Source organism: Acanthopagrus latus, chromosome 23, assembly GCF_904848185.1.
Source record: "Acanthopagrus latus isolate v.2019 chromosome 23, fAcaLat1.1, whole genome shotgun sequence".
Classification (NCBI taxonomy): Eukaryota; Metazoa; Chordata; class Actinopteri; order Spariformes; family Sparidae; genus Acanthopagrus; species Acanthopagrus latus.
The window spans coordinates 166,287-190,503 of NC_051061.1; the positions used below are offsets into that span (position 1 = coordinate 166,287).

Here is a 24,217-nt window from a genome sequence, read left to right on the forward strand (position 1 = left end):
AACCCTGATAGGAGAAATTAGTTTCCTGGCTTCCCATCCTGTTAACCATCTCGTGATCTCCCCAGTTTGTTTTCTATGTGTTTTATCAAGTACATATTTATAGTCGATCTGTTCCCTAACATAATCATGATCAGCGCAGCCTCAGTTTGGAGAAGTAGAGAGCCGCTCCAGCCCAGATGCACAGCTTTGTACTGCAGTGAATGGGGTCCAGAGAAAAAGCAAAATAAACCACCTAATACTGAGGCTGCGCTGATCAGTGATTACGGTAGGGAACAGACTGACTATAGATATGTACTTTATATGACCCCACTTCAAAAAACACAAACTATCCCTTTAAGAAATGACATTGCTAATTTTGTGGCCTGGTTGTTAGATTTGATGACAGTACATGCATACAACCAATTCTGCAGTGGACTCCAAAAGTGGTTCTGGGGGTGGCTTTTTCTTTGTCTTACTAAGATGGAAGGTTATATTACATGAATGTGCATATTGTACAGTTTTCTTTCTCTTCAATACCTGTGTAATTCTTTGTGTTCTTGGAGTGCCTGTGAGTGTGTGTGTGAAACTACTTTAAAATAAGACCAGTGTACCGGTTGGCTTGAGGTTGGCTTGTTGTTGTTGGCACTCAATCTCATGCAATTTATCAAATGTATTCTCCACTAAAAATAAGTTGGCATGAGAACATCTGTTGCTTCTGCATTATTGTGCTTTTCCATGTTTTAGTCAAATAATCCATCATAACAAAATTAATTAATGTCAATAACTGGTTGCCCTTCGCATTTTATGTTACTGTAAACAGAAGACTTGGTTTTTAATCTACATGACATATAAATAGGCAGTTTTAAGATATCTGTTTGGTTTCATTTAAAGTTATGATGGGCTTTTGCTTTTAGTTTGCAGATTAGTGTAAATGTAAACAGTGAAAGTCTGCTGATGATCAGTAATGGCACAATTATCTAAAAATATACAAAAGTCTAAAAAGCTCTAAAAATCCATGCACAGACAGGGACACAAATACTTGCACACACACGCAAACACACACGCACACACACATTTATAACCCTTCTGTCATTGCCTCATTGACATTACTCATTCCCCAGCCCCTGTACCTAACATTAGCCATCACAAATAAATGCCTAACCTGTCCCTCAGTTTAAACAAACTGTAACCTAACCTAACCTAACCTCTGTAGAAGTATTTCAGACATGTGCTGTGCAGTAAAGCACTGCAAACATGTTAGAAATTGGTTGTTTGTGACCAGAGAAAACAGAGATAAAGGACTGTTGTATTCCCTTCAGCTCAAAAGGTAGAAAAAACAATTATAATGCCTTTTGCTGCCTTTGAGTGACATACTGCAAGTTAGGCAGTGCTTGGTTTTGGCTCTTCCATATTTAATCAGATAGAAGAGAGATTGGCAGCTCTGTCATCTCAGCCAACTTCTGTATTCTTTGACCAGGCAGGCATACAAATTAAGGAAGTACAGTCCATAATAAGGGTGTCACGATTTAGATTTTAAATCGAAATCGATCGAAATTAAGTCACAATCTCAAGCTTGGAACTAAAAAATGGGATCGTCGATGCTGCCACACCCCCATGTCACGTCTGGTCGGCTTGTTGAGCGGAAACAAACACTCGCGGTAAGTGTTGAAGTGCTGCAAGTCAACCTCCTCTAACTTAGTCTATTAGCCAAACGATAGCATGGTGTTACACCATTCCTGTTTGGCTCCGTGGTCAGGAAGCACAGGAGAGATGATTTCTTCCAGGGCCATAGTTTGTGTTTACTGTCAGGGTGAACCACTTCCACATGTTAAGCTGGTTGGAAAATGATACCAGGGAGCTTTGCTGTATCTGGAGGAGCCGTCGCCTTTATTCACAGCCAAACTGCAAACTATATTGTACACTTAATTGCTGTTGCTACGACTGCTACTACTTTCGCTTCTCCTTATCTCCCATTCATTCACTGTCCACACGTACGCACGCTTCCTAATTCTCACTTACCCACTCACACGTTACGCACCTTACACACACACACACCTCACGCACCGCCCTATTCCTGAAAGGGGCTACGCCACTCTTACAACAGTGGCAAATGCAGATGCAGGAGACCCATAGACAAAACTTGAACCCCCTCCTCTTTCACTGAAGTCGCAGGTGTGGAAGTATTTTGGATTTCCAGTGAGTTATGTTGACAACGTTCATGTTGTTGACAAAAGAGCTACAGTTTGCAAGCCCTGCTGAAACTAGATGGCAGGTTATTTTGTTTAAGTTTCCAATTGACTGCAGATATAAGTTATTGTTACATAATGTTAATAAATGTTTTAAATTTGACAATGTAGTGTAGTACATTGCGAACAATGCTCAGATATTATATTGCATAAATTCTAGTCTAAAATGGCATAGCAACCTGTGCTTTAGAAAAAATAAATGTAAAAATCGAGAATCGAATCCAATCATGACCTTAGAATCGAAAATGTAGTTGAATCAAGGATTTGGAGAATCATGACACCCCTAGTCCATAATTTGATAGCTGTACAGCCAGTGAAATTCTGCCAGATGACACAAAATTAACCACTTGGCACACTTGAGGACAAATGAGCTGCAAGCTCAAGCTCTGGGAGAGGCATACTGGTCCTGACATGGTCTGTCTTTATGCCAGAAAAGATCTATGTCGAACACACACACACACACACACACACACACACACACACACACACACACACACACACACACATCTCTTGATGTGCCCAAGTAAAATCTTTGAATTCCTGACATTGAGGACTTTAATCTTTCCCACCTTCCTTTCTCTTCTCTTACTTGTTTTCTTCTATTCTGTCTTTCCTGACTTGTTGCTAATTCATCCCGTGAAGCATTTACTGTGTCAGATTTGATCTCTTGCGGGATTCTAAGTGAGAACTTCCATCATGTATACAGTGGCATATTTTCTGTGTCATTGCTCTCTTTCTTTTTACTTGTGTTACATCCATTGCCTCTTTCTAGAAAACCCATGTGACAGGAACCCACTGGGGATTTTTAGAAACTGTTTCAAGTGCTGCCTTGACAGTGCGGTAGGTCTCATCCTGGTTGTCATTGATGATGCACAGGTCGAAGTAGTGATCGTAGGCCGCCTGGATTTTAGCGCTCTCGTCACATGTCCTCTGCAGCTCTTCATCCTGAGACAGAACATGTGATTTTGCTGCTTTCAAAGATTAATATGTTTTGTTTACATATGCATGAACATACCTTAAGTGTTTCTTACCATCAGTGTCTTATCAACCACCCCCGCCTCTACAGCAGAGTGGTTCATTGCCTTGAGCACCTCGAAGTCTGGAGACTGAAGGAACACCACATAGGGCAGGAACTCAGAGGTCCTCAGCACTTTGAGAGACTAGAATCATAAAATAGAAACACACACCCATTTGATTAGGAAGAGTGTCTTTGGTATAGATCCACCAACTGGCTGGAGATTCCTGTTGGTCACAGTGAATGACTAACTTATACTCCTACTATGGTCTTTCAATGTCACTTGATGTAAGATGCCCTTGAGCAAAGCACATGACATGCAAGTGAATGAAGTGGGCTCCTCTGTGACCTACACCCATTAGTTGCGCTGCACAGCTGCAGAATCTTGAGGCTGTATTATACTGGACTGTGTTTGGTGTGTTCCCACAGAAAGCAAAGAAACTTTTTTAATGACATTCTGAACATACATTTAAGGTAGGGAGCTGGGTGACAACCAGGGCCCCCAAGAGTGATTTTCTGTGTGTGTGTGTGTGTGTGTGTGTGTGTGTGTGTGTGTGTGAAAACATTACAAATCAACTTCTGATTCATCAATGTGAACATTTATTGTGCAAACTGCAATAACTTTGGAAACTTCAACAACAACAAAAAAAAATGAACAGAACATTATGAACATAAATATTCCAGGCACTGAATATATGATGTGTATGTCTGAGAGAAACATACATCGATTTTGTGTGTGTGTGTGTATGTGTGTGTGTGTGTGTGTGTGTGTGTGTGTGTGTGTGTGTGTGTGTGTGTGTGTGTGTGAGAGAGAGAGAGAGAGAGAGAGAGAGAGAGAGAGAGAGAGAGAGAGAGTGCATTTGTGCATGCATGTGTGCTCCTGCATGCTTGCAGCTAATTTTCAGCAGCAGACCAGCAGGTCCTACAGCATGTGACCTGGTGCTCCCTAGTGGAAGTACAGGTAGTGGAAGACCTCTTTTTCAGGCCTCTGCACAAGTAGCACACACTTCTCCGCAACTGGGTTCTGTAACCCCTCCACAATGGCAGCAGCAGCTGCTGTACATGGGGGGGTGGGTTCTCCTCACAATTTCCGAGGACACCATGGATTTCCCCAGCTCCTCTAGGAACAACCTCTGTTTGTAGGTTCTTTGCTGGTTCCAGAAAGGATCTACAGCAGTGTAGAGCACAAAAGCATTGAAGGCAGAAACATCAATGCAGTTGAAGAAGAGAACAAGAGGCCAGCGACGAGTCCGCCTCCTACAGCTGTAGGTGCTGACCACCTAAAAAATAGCAAGGAAAAAAAAAAGAATATAAATAAAAAAATATGTCCTTCCTCATTATTCACAAGTATTTTATATAATTCTTCTTCATATAAAGATATAAAGCAAGAATTAGATCTAATGAATGATAAGCAATCATAATAAATACATATTTATGAAATGAAATCAGTAAGAATAAATAGACTGGAATCAATTTATACAGTAATGAAAGCATACAATTACATACCTTGTCAAGGTTGTCCACACCACCCTTGCAGCAATTGTAGGTGACGATAATTTGGGGTTTCTGCTTATCACCTTGTATTACAGCTGGCTCCCGGTGTTTGGTGCTCAGCAGGAGGACATTTCTTCCCCGCAGCAGGATGTAGCTCACTGCTGTGGTGGTGGTTGTGAATGCAAACAAAGAGGAGAAGACAGCTCTCTTTTTTGTCTTCTTCAGTTTGAGGGGAAGCTCAGGCTTGTTTGCCCTGATGGTCCCTACCAGAGCCACTTTCTTCCTCAGAAGCTCCTGGGCAAGCGAAAAGGAGGTGAAAAAATTGTCACAAGTTATTTTCTTATTTTGGTCATCCCACAGGCTGCGGGTAGATTCCCCTTTCGATCGATAGACACCTGCCAGGATGAGAAGACCAATGTAGTTCCGAATCTCTTTGTCATCTACATCACTCCATCCTGACACTGAACGCCTCCCGTATGAATTTGTCATTTGTACAACGAACTGGATCATGCTAGGAGTAAAGAATAGGTCGAATGATCATGCTCCTTCATGTATTCTTGATATGGCATATTTTGTGGGCCCTGGCATCATGCCGGTGGGTGCCTGCATGTAGCGCAGCATCTCAGCTTTAGATGGAGCCCAGACTTGCCCGCTCCTTGCTGTCCACTCATTTTTACGGACAGGATCCTGAGTGTCCTCTTCGCTCTCAGATGATGGGTCAGAGGCACTCACCGAAGTGGAGGACTCCAGTGAGCCTTCTGTGTCAGACTCCCCAGGAATCCTGCAGCTCGCTGTCAGATGAAGGCTGCATTACGATCTCTAATGCCTCTTTGTCTCTGAAACGCCTCCTCATTTTGTTGCAGGTCTTTCTCCTTCTCTGCTCACTAATGAAATGACCCCTCAGCCAAATTGTATGTTTATCACTGGCTGTGAAAGCAGCCAGGTGCATAAACACACTAACAGTTGTTTTTGCTTTGTTTTTGAGTACAGCAAAGGCATGTTTTCACCCAAGCACCTTTTCAAAGACCAGCCAGGCCAGGTGTGCCAAGTTTTTGTCAGTGGTCTAGCAGGGTGCTGGCCATCTGAGTGACCTCTTCCTCACACCCAGCCCTTGCGTCTTGCAGGGCTTGTTTTGCTCAGGTGGCGTCATGGCGGTGTCACTGACCCCTTCCTGTGTGGGGTGTATAACTGTATATATTTCTTGGGTGATTTGCACACACTGTGTTTTTTGTATGTTTGTGCACCTGGTGGCGGTGACGTCTCATTCGAAAATATCAGAGGGAGTTGCTAAAGGAGTGGCGTCTGCTCTGTCTTCTTAGTACCCTCACGGTGTGTCTTACAGAGTCCCATAACATATATTCTATATGTAATGGAGAGATATTCTCATAAGAAAGAGAATGTTGGGTTACAGGGTAACCCTCGCTCTCTGAGTAGAGAATATCTCTCCACCTTGAGGCCGTTTGGGACCAGTTCAAATCAAAATGTACTCTGTGCAGCTGGGTCCATTTATAGACGCCGTAGGGGAAGCCACGATAGGCGTGGTGTGTCTTAAATGATGATTCACTTCAGCTGCCAGGATGTCAGCAACTCCATAACATATATTCTATATGTAATGGAGAGATATTCTCTATACTCAGAGAAGTGAGAAGCATGTGAGCGTGAGCGCACGCACACATGCACGTGAGCCAGTTTCGGCTGGTAACTGAAATGGAAATGTTGTACTTAAAACAGAGATGTGAACTGAAGTCTTAAACAGGAATGTTCAATGTAGCTGTTGTGATGGAAAAATTCCTTTTCATTATGGGTTGATGAATTTTGAACTATTTTGTTGAATCAAATGTATGAACACCTAACCTCTGCCCTATATGATTGTAATAGAGTCACGAACCAGCCAAAACTCAGACAGAAAGTCGCCGTCTTGTCTCATGTTTTATGTCTGATAATTTTATGCTTCACACAGAGTCCCAGGTCATGTGTCATGAAGTTTTAACTTTATGTCTTGTGTCGATGAGAAGCCTGTCTGATTGGGATAGCTGTATGTACGTATGTGTGTAGCTTAATCACTGCTGGCACTGAGAGTGCTTGTCTCTTCCCCTGACCTTGTTGATATCTGTGTATAAATTGTGAACACTCCTTTACTCGGGGCTCATTCACTCAGCTCATGAATTTGACTGTGTGGTGAGTCCATCTGCAGATGGTTGGATTAAACTTACCGAAAAGACAGATCTGACTTTACTCTTTTATTGACAGAAATTTCCACCACACTGTTTAACATGACCTGTAACTTGTGACCTTGTTTTAGGCCAGTGGTCCCCAAACTACGGCCCGCGGGCCGGATACGGCCCACCTCCACATTTGGTCCAGCCCCCTGAACAATACCAGAGAGCATTTTGATTTTTTTTTTCATATATGTGTATTTGTATTTGATAATAAAGTTGGACTTTTGCAATAAAATGTTCCTTAGTTATGAACTATTTTCATTATTAACTATTAGTTAGTAACTATTTTATACACGCATATAACGTGACATTCTGTTCCACCCTTCTGCAGTCTGTGCCCCTATCTGGCAACCCCCAGAAAAAAAATCCTAAACCCGCCCCTCTCAAAGAGAGAGCGGAATGATGGCGAAAAGATTAGGTAAGAGAAAAATTGATTCAGAATGCAGGGCATTTAACCTGCAGTGGACAAACGATTATTTTTTTGTTCAATGCAAAGAAAAGGCTGTCTGTCTCATCTGTCAAGAGGCGGTGGCGGTATTCAAAGAATACAATCTGCGGTGACACTATGAATCCCGTCACAAAGACAAGTATGATAGCTTGCAAGGCGAAATGCGAGCAGACAAACTCTCAAAGCTAAAAAGTGGACTGTTAGCTCAGCAGAATACATTTGTACGCCAAGCTCAGCTGAACCAGTCATCTGTTCGGGCCAGCTTTCGGGTTGCTCAACTGATAGCAAGCAGCGGTAAACCTTTCACTGATGGAGAGTTTGTCAAGAAATGCGTGAACGCTGTCGCAGAGGACGTGTGTCCCGAGAAGAAGGATGTCTTTAATGCCGTGAGTCTATCAGCGAGTACAATCACCAGACGCATTGAAGAAATCGGGGGTAATGTATATGCCCAGCTGCAGCAGAAGACGAAAGAATTTGAATTTTCTTCATTAGCACTGGATGAGAGCACAGACGTGCAGGACACCGCGCAGCGGATCATTTTTATTCGTGGAGTTAGTGCAAACTTTGAGATGTGCGAGGAGCTGGCAGCCCTCCAAAGTCTGAAAGGGACTACGACGGGGAGGATATTTTTGGCAAAGTGTACCAAACCATGGAAGAGTTGGACCTGGACCGGTCAAAGCTGGGCAGCATCACAACTGACGGGGCTCCTAGTATGGTGGGCATGTCTTGGGGTCTAATAGGACGCATGAACCGGGAGATGGAAGAACGGGGTCTCACCGCCCCGCTACAAGTCCACTGCCTAATTCACCGGCAAGCACTGTGCTGCAAAGTGTTGACGTGGGATTCTGTCATGAAGGTTGTGGTGTCATGCATAAACTTCATCAGAGCAAAGGGACTTAAACACAGGCAGTTCCAAGAATTCCTGTCTGAACTGGAATCTGCGCACGGAGATGTGCTGTACTACACAGAGGTCCGATGGTTGAGCCGGGGCAGAGTTTTGAGGCGTTTTTACGAGCTGCTACCTGAAATTAACGCATTTCTTCATTCACAAAACAAAACGGTGCCAGAGCTGATTGACCCAGAATGGAAATGGCACCTCGCATTTTTAACAGACATGACAGAAATGCTGAACAGCTTTAACTTGCAACTACAAGGCCAGGGGAAACTCATTTGTGACATGCATTCCCACATAAAAGCATTTGAGGTGAAACTAGAGCTGCTTTTGGGACAAGTGAAAAAGCACAGCTTCATCCATCTCCCTGCTACACAAAACCTCTCTGCAGAGAACCCAGCGGTCCCGTTTCCAGCTGAAAAGTTTGTGGAAGCACTGGAAATGCTGAAGGCGGAGTTCGGTGTGCGATTCCGTGAACTACATGTTTATGCAAAAGAAATCCGTCTTTTCCAGAACCCATTTGTTGCCGACATTGATGAAGCCCAGCCTTCTTATCAGTTTGAGTTGGCCGAGTTACAGAACTGTGATGTTCTGAAAGACGCATTCAAGCCCAACAGTCTCATTGACTTCTATGCCGCCCTCCCAAACGACACGTACCCTGACATCAGAAAACACGCAATGAAGATGTCAACACTTTTTGGCAGCACGTATATCTGCGAGCAAACCTTTTCACGCATGAAACTGCTGAAAACTCCAATGAGATCAAGATTGATAGATGAACATCTGCATCAGTGTTTGAGACTGGCGGTGACTAGAATGGAACCTGACATTCAACTTCTCACCAGCCAGATGCAGGCCCACAGTTCACACTGATGAACATACAAAGGTAAGCTCACTTTTCTGACTTGAATGAGTCATTCTGAGTATAAACAAATATAATCATAATAAAATCTACTGGGATAAAATCCATCTCCACAACCATACTGGTGGTGGTACTGGTTGTGCTGTGTAGGTGCTGTATCACTCAGCCTGCTTGCTTTGTGGTTTTCACAGGGAAGTTGATGAGAGAGAGAGAGAGAGCTGCAAACAGCGATGTCTACAAGCCTACTGGAACCTACAAAAGGATTATAAGGAAGGAACACAAGAACTTTGAGAGACTGCTCATATGAGTCATTTAAGTAAGAGATTCTGCTCTGACAACTAAGCTGAACTTGGACCTGTTAAGACTGTGCACGGCACAACAGAAAGTTTATGTTCCATGGACTTTTTTACTGTGAAGAACCCAGAGAGTGTTATTTGGTTATTATTTATTTCATAAATAGTGTTATTATTTATTTTCTGACTTTTGTTCTGTGAAGAATCCAGAGAGGGTTATTTGGTTATTATTTATTTCATTAATAGTGTTATTATTTATTTTCTGACTTTTGTTCTGTGAAGAATCCAGAAAGGGTTATTTGATTGTGGCTTTCTGGAAAACAATACATTTTTACATTTAGGCACTCCTGCAATCGTCACACTTTTTCTGTTACAAACTGACTGAGAAGGGGAAAAGCTATGTGGCCCTCACAGGAAAAAGTTTGGGGACCCCTGTTTTAGGCTGTTTTATTACCTATGTCTGGTATTAAGTGACCACTGGAGCTTATCACTTCCTTCTCTGTGAAGTATCCCTTTAAGTGCAGGTCATACATTAGGAACAATTGTAGTGAAAAACACACCCACAGAGAGGGATAAATACCATGCTTTTCTCTTCACATATTGAGTCTTCACTTTGTAACAGACCTGCGTGTTGCTCTGTGAATGCTCCTCTTGTACAAGATTAAAACCTTGTTTGAACCTTGAGCTGATTCTGATCTCCTTCCTCCAGTTCTAAATTATCGCAAAATTATTTTAACAAAAATTTTGGCACCCAACGTGGGGCAGCAATATCTGTCTCTCTCTCTACATCAGCGGACCTGAAGACCTTGCAAGGCGAGGGTAAGAACCCTCTTGAAACTTGACTGCATCAAATCATCAAAAGGGTAAGAAATAACCATTTCTAGTAAATAAAGCAAGTCAGGGACTTGGGAGATCAGGGATCTCTTAGAATATGTCAGGGACCTAAAGGAAATAAAATAAAGCAAGTCAGGGACTTGGGGGAGCAGGTCTCTCTTAGATTTAGGGCAGGAACCCTAAAGTATCTGTCTTTGGTAGGACAAGGTTTAAACTAATCCCTCAGGGCTGAGAGACCAAAAGGACGTCATGGTCAGGGATCCATAGGAAAGAGTCAGGGACTCATAAGTAAAAGAAATGGAAAGACCGGTAAAATAAAAAAGAGAGCGCTCAAACAGAGAATAAAAATTGAGATAAATAAATCAAAATGGGAAATTGTAGTAGTTGTTATAAATGTTGTTGTGAACCTGATGAGGTTCAATATGAAGGTGATGTCCAACCATGCCTTTGCCTGTGTGTAACCTTCTTTCTTCTGCTGCTTCTTGAGTAACTTTGACTTTGCTTCTATCTTTTCTACCAATTTTTTGCATTCTTCTACCTGTAACTTTCCGCTAAACCCATACTTCTTTTCCCACTCTTTTATATATTTTACATTATCTAGTGTTTTCTGACCCATTCGTTTTGCGAGGCAGAAGCAAGAAAGAGAGGAATGCAGAAGCAAAAAGAAAAGGAAGGGAGACAACGTAAAGAAGAAATTGAGAAAAGAGAGGTTGAAGAAAGGGAAAGACAGAAAAAGGAAAAGATTCAGGAAGTAATAAACTTTATCCTGTTTTGTACTCCAAATGAGATAAACAGGAGGATGATGACCTCTGGGTCCCCATCCTGATCCTCCCCCATACATCAACCCTCAACTACCGCAGCCTCCTGTCCAGGCCTCTGCTCCATACCCTCCCCCTCTTTCTCTCTCTGCACCTACTCTCTCCACTCCTGCACCAACAGAAAGAGCCATAGCAAGTCCAAAAACAACAAGGTCTGGTAAGTGGTACGACTCTTTTAAACCTTCTGCCATGCCTATCATCTCTTTGCCAAAGAGGACACTGAGTTTAATAGAAGAAGAAGAAATGTATCCATGATAGAAATGCCTAACCCCAGAGCTGGGGATGCAACAATTAGAGTGAATAGAGCTTGGACAGAAGGTGATATGAAGGACGCATCCTAGGGAAAATACAGGAGAGTTTAGAGAACAATATCAAAGATTGTGTAACAGCTGAACACCTTAGAGGCAGAAAGGATACTAAGGTGTATTGTGAAGCAAGATAGGTGTTTGATTAAGGGAACATGGGACCCATTTCGCAATAATGTTACCATACCATAGGGTGGACTGTCCGAGTTGATGCCTTAATTCAAAGAATACTAACTCACTTTCATGGAAGAGCAGACAACAGTAAAATAGCACGGTGTGTACAAAATGCAGATGAAAGTGTGTTGATTTACCTAGAGAGACTGAAAATCGTTTTTGCAGAAAAAAGCAGTATGCAACAGGATAATGTTGACAATGGTCCCTACAATATGCAGCTAAAAAATGCATTCCTGAATGGAATGAGGCCAGAGATCTCACAGTTTGTAAGAAAGCACCTAATTGGGGTTGGAACAGCTGGAATACAAGCTACGATTGACCATGCAGTACATGCAGAGAATGTACTGAAAGAAAAGAAAGCCAAGAAAGGCGGAACAACAAAGGCAAGTGAAGTGTTTGTCATGGATGATGATGATGATGAGGAAAATTATACTAATGCATTTACTGATATGTATTTCCAAGGCAATGTCAACCGTGGAGGCTGGAGAGGGAGAGGCAGAGGAGGAGGACGAGGAGGACGAGGAGGATGGAGATTTGGAGAAGATGAGAGCTGCTACAATTGTGGCAAATTTGGGCATTGGGTTCAAGAATGTAGAGCTCCAAAGGGCAGAGGTCAAGGAGGCTGGCGGAGAAGAGAAGGAGGAGGGAGACCCAGATGAGTTGATGATTCATGGGCATGACTAGGCAATAAATCAGGTCATTCACTGACACACACAGACACACACCAAGACACAGAAGATGAGGAGGAAGAAAAAGTATGTTCGCTAGAAAACACAGAGATATTTTTAAACACGAGTCAAAAGCCGATAGTTACTCTATTGGTTAATAATTATAAAACTTGTTTTCTATGCGATACAGGGGCATGCAGAACAATAATCAGAAAAGATGAAGGCGATAGTAGACTGCCACTACAACACGGCAAAGGCATAAAGGTGAGATCTGTAACAGGACACATAGTCACTGAGCCACTCAGTCGGCCTGTGTCAATTACTGATCCGAAGACAAATAAATCAGTCTTAGCAGTAGTTGCAGTCTCAAACCTGTGTCCAGTAAATCTGTTAGGGAGAGACTTAATGGAGGAATTAGGAATAGGAGTAATTCCGACCCCTTTGGGTATGAAAGCTTGCAGGATGACAAGAATAATATCTGACAGTGATGAAGAAATGGAAGAAGCAAACCAGTATGTGAGGGAGAGGAGTTGCATTACTGGTAGAGTCTGGACTTGATTACAAGGGTTAGTTTGGTAACTGATCACTGAAGTAAAAGCGAAAATACCACCAGGTACGGTGTTACAAGATCCAAAAAAACTGCACTGCACAATACGCTATGCTCATTATCAGGGTCGAGATACACTCGATGAAGGCAAGTTTTTCAAAGAGCCAAACATACGCTTGACGCTTTCAAACTTATATTGGGATAAAAAGGGAAATTGTGCAGCAGCAGTAAAATTACCTGAACCTGATCAGAGAATGTTTCGAATGTTTTGCACACCACATGTGTCATGTGCTGCAAGTGCAGACACGTGATGGATAGATTTAGGTCGTACAGTACAACATGCAGAGGAGTAAAGCGAACCATCGTTAGATGTGGAAAGGGGAGTACAATACTCACGTTCCCTCAAAATATACCATATGAAACTCAATTGGGTAACACCAGCTAACAAGGTTATCCATCTATGTGGTCGACAAATGTCTCAAATGACAGAATGATACTTACTAACTGGTAAAGAAGAGGAGCAACTAAAAGATGTTCCTGAAAAGCTATGATCTAAAGGAACAGCTGATGTAGGACCAATACGAGGTGTAAAACCAGTAGAAATAACCCCGAAGGGTTCATTTAGGCCCTACCAAAGACAATAGCCATTAAAACCAGGAACAATAATAGGAATACAGCCAAAAATCAAAGATTTATTATCCGGAGGAATAATCAGAGAGTGTCCAGATTCACCATGTAATACACCATTATTCCCTGTAAAGAAGGCTGCACCATCAGAAGGATGGCGCATGGTTCAAGATCTACAAGCAGTAAATCGAGCAATAATACCAAGAGCTCCTTTAGTTCCTGATCCACATACTTTATTAAATGATCTTGACCCAAAGGTAAAGTACTTTTCAGTAATAGATTTGGCAAATGCAATCTTCTCAGTTAGAGATTCACAATTCTGGTTTGCATTCCAGTTTGAAGGGAAAAAATATACTTACACAAGAATACCTCAAGGTTATTGTTAAAGTCCAACAATCTTTTCTATGGCCATGTCCTCAAATTTAGCTAAATTTGACCCTCCATGTAAAAGCCAGCTATTATTGTATGTGGATGACATCTTAATAGCATCTAGAACTGAAATAGACTGCAAAACTGACACATTAGCACTATTAAACTTCTTAGCTGAACAAGGACATAAGGTCAGTAAAAATAAACTACAATTATGGAAACCAGTTGTAAAATATTTAGGTTTTAATATCTCACAGTCAGGAAAACATCTAGACAAGAAAAGGAAAACAGCTATTTTACAAGCACCGAAACCTACCACCATTAGCTTTCCCTAATTACACCAAGCCATTTGTTCAAACCTGTGACACAAGAAATGGTTTTATGACGAGTATTCTAACACAACCATTTGGTGGAAAACAGAGACCTATTGCATATTATTCATCTAAACTTGATAACATCACAAAAGCTATGCCACCTTGTTTGCAGGCAGTACAGGCAGCTGCACTCAGTGTGCTGAGTTCTGCTTCTATAGTGTTATTTCACCCATTGACACTTATTGTGTCACATGCGGTCTCAGCACTTCTAATGCAAAACAAGATAGCTTTTATGTCACCAGCACGACATCTTAGTTGCATGACTATTTTACTGTCACAACCACATCTCACTATAAAGAGATGCACAACACTAAACCCATCAACCTTGCTGCCAAATGAAACAGATGGAATGGCACATGATTGTGTAGGAGAAACTAGTGCTAGAGTACTACCAAGACCAGATTTCACCGATGTACCACTTAATACGGCTGATACTGTGATGTTTGTAGATGGTTCATGTAAGAAGAATCCATATGGAACAAATTTCTGTGGATATGCCGTAGTAACATCTGATAAGGTTTTGAGGTCAAGTTCCTTACCTTCGCATTTCTCTGCACAAGCAGCAGAACTTGTTGCTCTTATAGAGGCATACAAAATAGGGAAAAATAAAGATAAATAAAGATCACTGTGTACACAGATAGCCAGTATGCATTCTCAACACTTCATGTTTTTGCCCAACAGTGGAAAAATAGAGGTATGGTAACATCCACGGGAAAACCAATTACACGTAAAGATCTCATTTTGCAGCTATTGGATGCCATTCAACTGCCAAGAAAAGTTGCAATATGCAAGTGTGCTGCACATGCTTCAGGTAAAGATTTCATTTCAGTGGGGAATATAAAGCAGATGAGGGGGCAAAACGAGCTGCTGCTTCTACGAACACAGTAGATGATACTTATACCACTGAGATTACTACACATATAGATCATGATATTTTAAGAGACATGCAAATTAGTTCACCTGAGACTGAGAAAAACATGTGGCCAAATAATGGTGCCACACAGACAGCAGCAAGTATTTGGAACAGCTTAGAAGGCAAACCTATATTACTAAAAAATGTATTTAGATTTGCTGCAATATTGCAATATTCATGGGAATACCCACCCAAGATCAGGTGGACTCACATCTGGAAATGCTGTCATATTCAACAGGGATGGATCGAGGCTTAGGGGAGTAACAGGGAAGGATAATGTGGTTTTTCCCTCTCTGAACTCACTGAATCGTTCCCCAAACAATGTTTGCATTGCGATGACTGCAGAATGTAAATACTCCAAATTCATCATGTGAGCTTCTTTGAACTCTCTCAAACTGGGGAAGTGTGACAGTGTACCTTTCTGTAAATCTCTGGCAAGCACTGTCAGCTTGCGCTCGAATGCCAAAACCTCCTCCAACATGTGCAGGGCGGTGTGTCCTCTACCCTGAAGAGCTGTGTTCAGCGTGTTCAGGTGCGCTGTCATGTCCACCAAGAAGTGTAGCTTTTCCAGCCACTCTGGCTGAGCCCTTTGCTGCCCAGGAAGGTTTTCACTTCTTCCAGACATGCAGCAAAGCTTTTCAGCACCTCGCCTCTGGACAGCCACCGGACTTTGTTGTGCAGCAGGAGAGAATAGAATAGAATACAGAACAGAATACGTGCTTTCCAGCTTGTCCAGTAACGAACAGAACTGACGGTGATTTAAACCTTTCGCCATTATTTTACTGACAATCTGAATGACAACATGCATTACTTCTGTGCATTCCGGAGGAAATGTTTGAGCACACAATGCCTCTTGGTGCAGGATGCAGTGAAAAGTCAGCAACTTTCTGTCCAGTGACTTCTGCAGTAAAGCCACAAAGCCCTTGTGCGCTCCTGTCATACTCAGTGCCCCGTCTGTAGCCACTGACACCAGGTGGGTGGTGTTTATTCCTTTGGCTCTTAAACAATTCAAGACAGCCTCACAGACGTCCTCCCCCCGTGTTTGGCCTTTTAGTGATATCAGCTCAATCATTTCTTCCTGTGGCCCAGCAGAGTTTACAAACCGGCAGAACAGCGCTATTTGTTCAATATCACCTTTGTCTTTAGATTCATCACAGGCAATTGAGTAGGCCACAGCTGAATTGATGTCTTTAATTTGCTGTCTGGTGTTGTCTTCTGCTATTTTTATGGTTCTGTCTTTGACAGTCTTTGCAGAGAGGGGCATATCCCTGATTTTCTTCACAATTTCACTCTTGTTTTTAAAGTCCGTGAATAGATGTTCTGAAATCTTAATGAAAGATTCTTTAATATATTCTCCATGTGAACGGCTTCCCGTGACTGACTATTTCCTCAGCGGCAACAGAACTAGCATATGTACTTGAATTTGCTGACTTCATCCACTTCTTGAAGTGATTTTTGCTCAGCTCAGCTTTCCGCGTCAGTTCAGAAATGGCTTTTTTTCTCTCATCTCCATCCCTATATTTTTGAGTAAAGGCTGCGTGTTTATTCTGGAAATGTCTTGCGACATCTAGTTTCTCATTACATATTAAGCACACTGGTAAACCAGTCTCGCCAGCAGTGAAAGCAAATGAATCTGTCCACGTAGCATTGAACGTCCTGTTTTCTTCAGACACTTTTCTTTGAGTTCTCCATAGTTGGCCTACCTGGGGTCGAAAAGTTCAAGAAACTGCACACTGGCGGGTGTCGCACATTGGAGGTTGTGACGTGTATTAAGAGCAACAAAAATATTTATATAAAAAACACGTTTTATTTGGATGTTACAAGATCGCCATAATCTTCACAGAATTACATTTTGAAAATGAACAAACTAAAATAAAATACATTTTAATTAAATACTCATTAATTATTTTCAAAAGCTGAGCCGCATCAGAGGGATCAAAGAGCAGCATGTGGCTCCGGAGTCGCGGGTTGCCGATCCCTGATCTATAAGGTTGTTTTGTATAGTTCGATTTAGTGGGTTCTGCTGCATGAGGGTCTGTTACTGTTTTTCTAATGTAGTGTTATTTTACAGTTAAAATAGACAAGGCTGTCTCATTGACAGAAGGGGTCTCGGTCTGTAATAATATAGTCTACAGTGCTGTTGCCAAGAGGAGAGCTATGTGTGAAGAGACCAAAGGCGTCCCCTCAAAGCCGACTGTTATCTACGTACAGATGCAGTATTTGACACAGCAGCAGCAGTCGGTTCCTGCTTTTATTGACTGTTTTGTCAAAGTTGTTCCTGTGGGGGTGAGGAGGGAGGGGAATGCTGATTTGGCCAGGTATATGTTTGTCTCCTTCTGAGGTAACAGAATCTGTTTCTATACCAGTCCTGGCATTAAGGTCCCCACAGATCAGTACACTTCCCTGGGCTTGGTAGTGACTGATCTCATCTTTAAGAATGGCTGTTTTCATTGTAATAACGGGATTTTTATGGGGGGGATATATGCTGCACACATGAATATATCGTTATCAGTGGCAACCACTTCTCTTTTTATTCTGATCCAAACTGAAAATTCGCCCTTTTTGATTAATTCTATTGAGTGTACAAGGTTTGCCTTATATCAAATCAGCATTCCTCCTGAATCCCTGCCCTGGGTTACTCCTTTCAGTTTCTGGGTTTCAGGGACAACAAGTGTGAATGTCTCCTCTACTCCAAGTCTCCTGCAAAACAAATACATCTGTATCTCCTAACTCTCTGGTGAAGTCTGGGGTCCTGCTCTTAAGGCCAAATGCAGAAGACCTCAGACCCTGGATGATCCAACATGAAATAACAAAATAAAAACAAAAAAAATAAATAAATAAAATAAAAAATAAAACTGGGGAGCAAGAGTGGGGGCAAGAGTGGCTCTGGTCTGGTTTGACGGGGATCATAACTGCCCTGGTGGGGTCTTAGTGGCACATGGTGTGAAGGAAGGTGAGGATGATTTGGTCTCCATGGGGGTTGTCTGGTTGATGGTCCAGTGGGATGCCTTGTTGGTCTTAGGGGGTTGTGGGTCGAGCTGCTCCTTCTGTGGGGTGTGGATTGGTCTCTGTTGAGAGCGACATCTTTCAGTGTCTGGGTGAAGATGGAGACTGTGTTTTTAAACAGGTGGACATGGTCGTAGAGACACCTGACATCCAGGGTGGGGTGGTGGGCCACATGGACTTTGGGCCTTAGGACACAGTCTCTGGACATGCTGCTGTTGATCCTGTGGATGGTGTCAGGGTGTAAGTCTTTCCTTGGTAGCAGGGTTGACATGACCACTCTGCTGTTGGGGAAGGTGGTGGAGGCTTTCTTTAACACTCTTCTGAGTGACTCTGACACTCTCTCCTGCTGGCTCCTCAGGTCACTGGAGCTGGTGTGGATGATGATGTGGCTTGGAGATCCCAGACTCCCAGATCTTCTACCTCTCTGATTTTCAGTTTCCAGCCATTACAGATCCCCTCTTTCTTCACAGAGGGATAGTGGGCACTGATGGAGGAGTGCCATGCTAGTGGCTGGTCTGATTGCTGACATCTCCAATCTTATATAGGTCAGAAAAGAGTGTTTCTGTTGTTTGTAGGCCTTCCTGGCACTTTCATTTTTAACCTCTTGGGGGTAGAGGAGAGTAATAGCCTCTGTACAGGCTGTGGGAGGAGCCATGGGCCTCTGCTGCTGCTGGATTGCTGCTGTTGGTACTCCTTGGCAATGGTTGTAAGGGCTTGGTTTGTTGTGAGCTTGTAGCTGACCAAACAACTCCAAGCTAGCTTTGGTTTATCTAGTATTTTTAGTGGATTTCTTGATTTCCTCTTAGCTTCCCCTTATTAGTATGGTGTCAGTTTGCCATCAGGTCAGATAGTCTGGCAGTTGGTTAGCAGTTGGTTAACAGTTGGTTGGATTTTCCCTTTGGCTTTCCTGTTGAGTGGTATTTTTTGCCTCCAGGGTCGTAATTCCTTTCAGCAATTGTGTCTTCTTCTTTTCTTCTAATTTTCTCAACATCTTTAAAGTTTATCTCATTTTGAGACAGAAAAAAGTGAACATCTTCAGGAGCTCATGATGACGCTTCCTCTCTCTCTCACTCTCTCTCTCTCTCTCTCTCTCTTTCTCACTCTCTCTTTCTGTCGCTCTCGCTCTCCCTCTCTCTCTCCCTCTCTCTCTCTCTCTCTCTCTCTCTCTCTCTCTCTCTCTCTCCCCTGTGAGAGACAGAGCAGAGCTGCAGTGGACCGAGAAGCAGCTTTAGGCTCAACACACACACATCACCTGAAAGGAAATGCATAAGTTAGATAACCCTGGCGTTTTTATACCAATGTTTTGGGTTTTTTTTGTTTTGTTTTTTACATCCCTTTACATCCCACAAAAGGAATGTATTTATTTGTTAAAAAAATCACAAAAGGGCACTTTTTATTACATTACATTACCCCTTGGCCCCTGTGCAGGTGCCTGAGTAGGAATGTGTAGGAATCAGTTTGGAATCATCTGTTTGTCCATACAAATTACAGGCTGAAAAGGGCAATTCATGCATCTCTCTGACCCTGTATTTGCAATGATTGAAAATTATAATTTTCACAAATGCTGTATATAGAACTGTTGAATTGTGTTACAGTGAATATGGTTTCCTTTTTTTCTGGGCGGTCAGTATAAGTTAATTTGATTCATGAAATTGCAAGTGTGAGTGGGTACCACTGAAGAATTATTTAATTTAGGTTCCTTTAAGCTGCCCTAATCAGTATCTTTATTTTCCTAATGAATCAAATGACAATCTGTAAATTGATTGGGGTCACATAAATGTATATTGGACTTCGTGAACTACATGTTTTGGTTTTTACTGTATTGGTTTACACTCACGGCTCTTTTCAGCTAAAAAGTTAAAAGAGAGCTAAAAGAGAGTTGGACTGGAGTGGACTTAATTTTACCAGGTGAACAGAAAATTAAAATTAATATCACTCTGTCTCTGTTTTTGTTGATGAAATGTGTGACGTTGTGTTTATAGAATGCATTGTTTACAGCCATGTTTATGCTAAAACAGCATGTAAATGGCAAAGTACCCTCAGGTACGCACCTGAGGGTTGGCGTCTAGTATGCAGATGCGTCCAGCCTCCACCACCTCATGTATGGAGTCGATCTTGATACCGTACAGGTTGCCGTCATACTCTCCATGTTCAAGATAGCGCCCATTCTTGATGTCAGTCTCCATTTTGCTGCGGCTAGTGAAGGCATACATCCGACTCTCACGATCGCCCTTTTTGGGCTTTCTGGAGGTGTCTGAACATACACAAAAATAGACATTTATTAATTCCCCCTTCCATTTTGTATCATGTCAAGAAATGTTTAGTTTGTTAAAATGATTTCTGTCAGAATTTCAAGTATCATCTGTATCAGCTTGTTCCTTCTTTAATAACAACTATACGAGGTTGACACAAAAAGCTTAACAAAAACAGCTTTAATGGACTTCTTTAATATATCAGACTTAGTACATGGAATGGTGGTGCCAAAGAGAAGTGGATCCCTCAGTAAAAGCTTGTTCTTCAGTCTCCTCCGCCCCACACCCTGGGCACCAATCAAAATCAGAGTTTTTCTCTTGAAAGGTGGGACCTTTGCCACCTCCTCGTAGAGCAGTATCTCATGTCTGTCAAACTCTGAGAGGAAGAAAGGGAAAAAGTATTAAAGAACAAAAAGTCAAAGACAGAATCAAATGTGAATGAAGAAAATAAAGAAGAGTAAGAAAAAAAGGAATGAGCACTAATTAGCATATTCTTTAGGACAGGCTTTCTTACCTGCATTTTTGGTGGTCACATACATCATTTTCTTTTTCTTCTTCCCACCTACACCAGTACAAAGATTTCCTGCGAAATAAATGAAGCACAGCATTATTTAAGTACTGAATTCAGATTTGCATTAGCTGAACCCAATCAGCTGTTTAGTTAGCAGCTGATTAGTATCATACTAAAATTGAATGTTATCTGCGAGACATAGTTCTACAAGCATGACTGTCTTTTCTGCTTCAATATTTTTGGAACCCCCCTAAAGAGTAAACATTTTATGCTAGCTCTAACGATATAACCATTCGCTGTAAAAGATCATTGACTTATTATACGTGTCTCTCACTGAAACAAAGATACATGGCGCACACACTGTGACACTTTATGACTCATTTCTGTACAAAAAGACTGCACACATCTAAGGGAAAACATATAGATGACAAATGAAAAGTGGTCCATTTTTACATTGTTCAAGCAGATTTCTGTGTACATATGCACTACTGGCTCATAGCTCTAACACATTGTGTAGCCAGTTTCATTAATTATAGTGGAAGCATAGTGTTGCAGCAGCCACTTTATCAATTGTCTGCATGAGTCATTGGTTCAGTGTAACCAAAGGGCTAGACAAGAAGATTGTTATAACTCATGTGTGCACTCCATATGAAGCAATTCCCAGCAACTAGCTTAGTCTTTAGCTGTCTAGCAGTGGCAAAGCTCACTGATTAACGCAGTTTTGGAGGTTATCCACCATAGTTTTTCTTGGTCAGAGCAATTTGCAGAGCAACCAGAGGAGACCCCGGAGAGTTCAACAGTGGTATCAATCATCTCATTTGACTCTTGTTTATCCTTAGCAATATGAAAAGGAAAACATGATTCTCACATGATTTGGCTTTGCAGTCATTCTACACAGCCTACAATATATTTTTCTTTCGAAAACATTTCAAGTCTAAAGCTTCAGACATCATTGTACTTCTTTTACAGTTCTCAGACAACACGCAGCAAGCAGGGACATTTAAAGTATAGGTGGTTTAGGAATCTAGAAATGCCTCTGTCTTTTAGATCAGTTTATCAACTCTCCTATGATTGGTGGTACTTTGGACCAACGGAAATGATTTCCCTGATATTTTATTGCAGAGTGAGTATTTCACCACTAGATGGCAGTGTCAACAGCAGAAGACTGAAAATGGTACACATAATACAGTGGGAAAGCTGTTATGGAAAAATAACTAAGACTGAAGACGTGCGCTACACACCTCAACACCAAAGTCAAGTGTATTTCCCAAAATCCCTACATCAAAAGGGTATGGTTTCATACAGCAGTCCCCTTAAGCCAAGACATATTTATCCTATGGGAGACTTAAGTTTTTGAAGAACTTTAAAGTCCTGGTTGGTTGTGAGCAGAGAGGGACATCGCACTCCCTCTCTGTCTCTGTCTGTCTGGCCGCACATGCATGTTGGTGCAAGGTGTACATACTCTTGCTTGCCTAATGTACTTACATCCTTACTTGACATAAACAAAAGGGTAACTTTATAACTGTAGCTGAGGGTATTGGAGGGCAAATATGCTTTACAGAAACAACAAACAAACACACAGACAAATAAATAAATAAGTAAATGTATCTGTTAGTTTGGGTCTGAATTGCTAGTGGTAAACTCCAATACTTGTGCTAAAATTTGCATTTTGGACATGTAAAATGCTTTTTCATAACAAATAATAATAATCATGATCAATATGTGCTGATTCACATTTATCCTTTCATTTTCCTTAATTAATAATCTTTCAGTGATCATCATCATCATCATCATCATTTCTTTGTTTTCATTGTTACGTCTTTCCAGTTACCTGCAGGAGCCAGTTCAACATCTTTCTTGACAAACGCTTTCCTTTTCTCCTCCAGCATCTGGCTGGGGATCAGCCCCGCGCTTCCACCCTCCACATGACGGGCCTGTATCAGAATCAGAATCAGAAATCCTTTAATGTCCCGCTTTCGGGGAAATTTGTTTGTCCCAGCAGCAACAGAATACTACAAGAGACAAAAACCAATAGCAAAAACAAACAATATAATTAAAAAGGAAAGAAATAGAATAGACACACACATGCTACACAGTGCAGAATGAGGTCTATAGGGAGCAGTGCTGATTGTACAGTCTCATAGCAGCAGGAAAGAAGGACCTTCGATACCTCTCCTTCACACACTTAGGGTGTATCAGTCTGTTGCTGAAGGAGCTGCTCAGTGCTGTGGCAGTGACCTGCAGGGGGTGGGACTCCTGCACCAGCAGCGATGACAACTTGTCCATCATCCTGTTCTCTCCCACTACCTGAACTGGGTCAAGAGGGCATCCCAGGATGGAGCTGGCCTTTTTGATAAGTTTATCAAGTCTCCTCCTGTCTGCTGCCGAGATGATGCTGCAGGAGACTATTCCTTAGAAAATGGCTGATGCAACTACAGAGTCATAAAAAAAATTAAAGAGTGCCCCGGGCACTCCGAAGGACCTGAGCTTCCTCAGCAGATACAGTCTGCCAGGGGGCCAGGACAGTTTCCTGTAGGGCCCCTGTACTGCAGATTATTCTGTCCGACATGTAGTCCCAAGTCCTCACACACTGAGGCCAGTTGGTGAGGTAATCAAGGATCAAGGGTGTGAGGTGTTTGTTCTTCCCCTCTCTGATCTTCTTCCTCAGCTCCTTCTGCGCAGCCTTCAGCTTCTCCTTGTTTCCTGACCTAAAGGTCCTCTTTTTCTCCTTAAGTAGATCCTTTATATCAGGGTTTATCCAAAGTTTGCGGTTAGAAAAACACTGTACAGTGCTGGTGGGTACAGTATTATCAACACAGAAGTTTATATAGTCTGTTATGCAACCTGTTAAACTGTCCTTCCCATGAGAAACACATAGTTCTTCCCACACATGCCATTTTTATACTGGGCAGCAACCCGCCAATTTGGCTGTCCTTTCTGTGGCTAGGTGCACGGATTTAGACAGAAGGCGGTGTATTGGGGGTCTGTTTTGGTCTGCCAATATGACGCGTCGGAGGGTACACTTTTTGCCACCTCAGTTACTATGTAAATATGTCGTCGATATGCTGGTAATTGCATGAGATGGGCGGAGGTGTCGATGACGTGCACTGTTGTGCGACCCACAGCCAGGAGTTTTAAAACCACGTCAAGATGAGCAACTGGAAAGCTGCTGCAATCCGGGAGATGCTAGCGTGTCCTCTGTCTCAGTAGGTGTCTGGTTGTCCGCTTGTTGTTGTAGTGGCAAGTTACTAATGGTCGCTACTTTCAAATTAAAAGCCCCCCACTAAGAACCCAATTCAAAACTCCAGTGGGGTGCAATGTAAAACTGTTATTTTGAAGACAAAGTCAACCTGCTTCCTGTTAGCTGTCTG

At 42.2% G+C, this 24,217-nt stretch overlaps 2 protein-coding genes across 4 annotated transcripts in view; both read right to left on the reverse strand.

The window, feature by feature from the left end:
• Positions 1 to 216: 216 nt before the first annotated feature.
• The window catches only part of mpp2a (membrane protein, palmitoylated 2a (MAGUK p55 subfamily member 2)), a 52,455-nt gene continuing 28,454 nt past the window's right edge, over positions 217 to 24,217 (reverse strand). For 2 of the 3 annotated variants that reach the window (XM_037089466.1, XM_037089467.1), the window contains 6 exons: positions 22,678 to 22,780; positions 20,850 to 20,918; positions 20,550 to 20,711; positions 20,135 to 20,337; positions 3,257 to 3,385; positions 217 to 3,170 (listed from right to left, as the gene is read on the reverse strand). In XM_037089466.1, coding sequence (XP_036945361.1) covers positions 2,994 to 3,170; positions 3,257 to 3,385; positions 20,135 to 20,337; positions 20,550 to 20,711; positions 20,850 to 20,918; positions 22,678 to 22,780 — 843 coding nt within the window. In that variant the 3' untranslated portion in view covers positions 217 to 2,993. Of the gene's footprint in view, positions 3,171 to 3,256; positions 3,386 to 19,280; positions 19,336 to 20,134; positions 20,338 to 20,549; positions 20,712 to 20,849; positions 20,919 to 22,677; positions 22,781 to 24,217 lie in introns of those variants that run through there. The other variant, XM_037089468.1, reaches the window with a different exon arrangement.
• LOC119014368 (piggyBac transposable element-derived protein 1-like) lies at positions 4,097 to 6,513 on the reverse strand. Its single transcript, XM_037089470.1, has 2 exons — positions 4,747 to 6,513; positions 4,097 to 4,520 (listed from the first exon to the last, which is right to left on the reverse strand). Exons 1-2 carry the CDS (start codon positions 5,242 to 5,244, stop codon positions 4,221 to 4,223), a joined length of 798 nt encoding a protein of 265 aa, XP_036945365.1. The 5' UTR covers positions 5,245 to 6,513; the 3' UTR covers positions 4,097 to 4,220.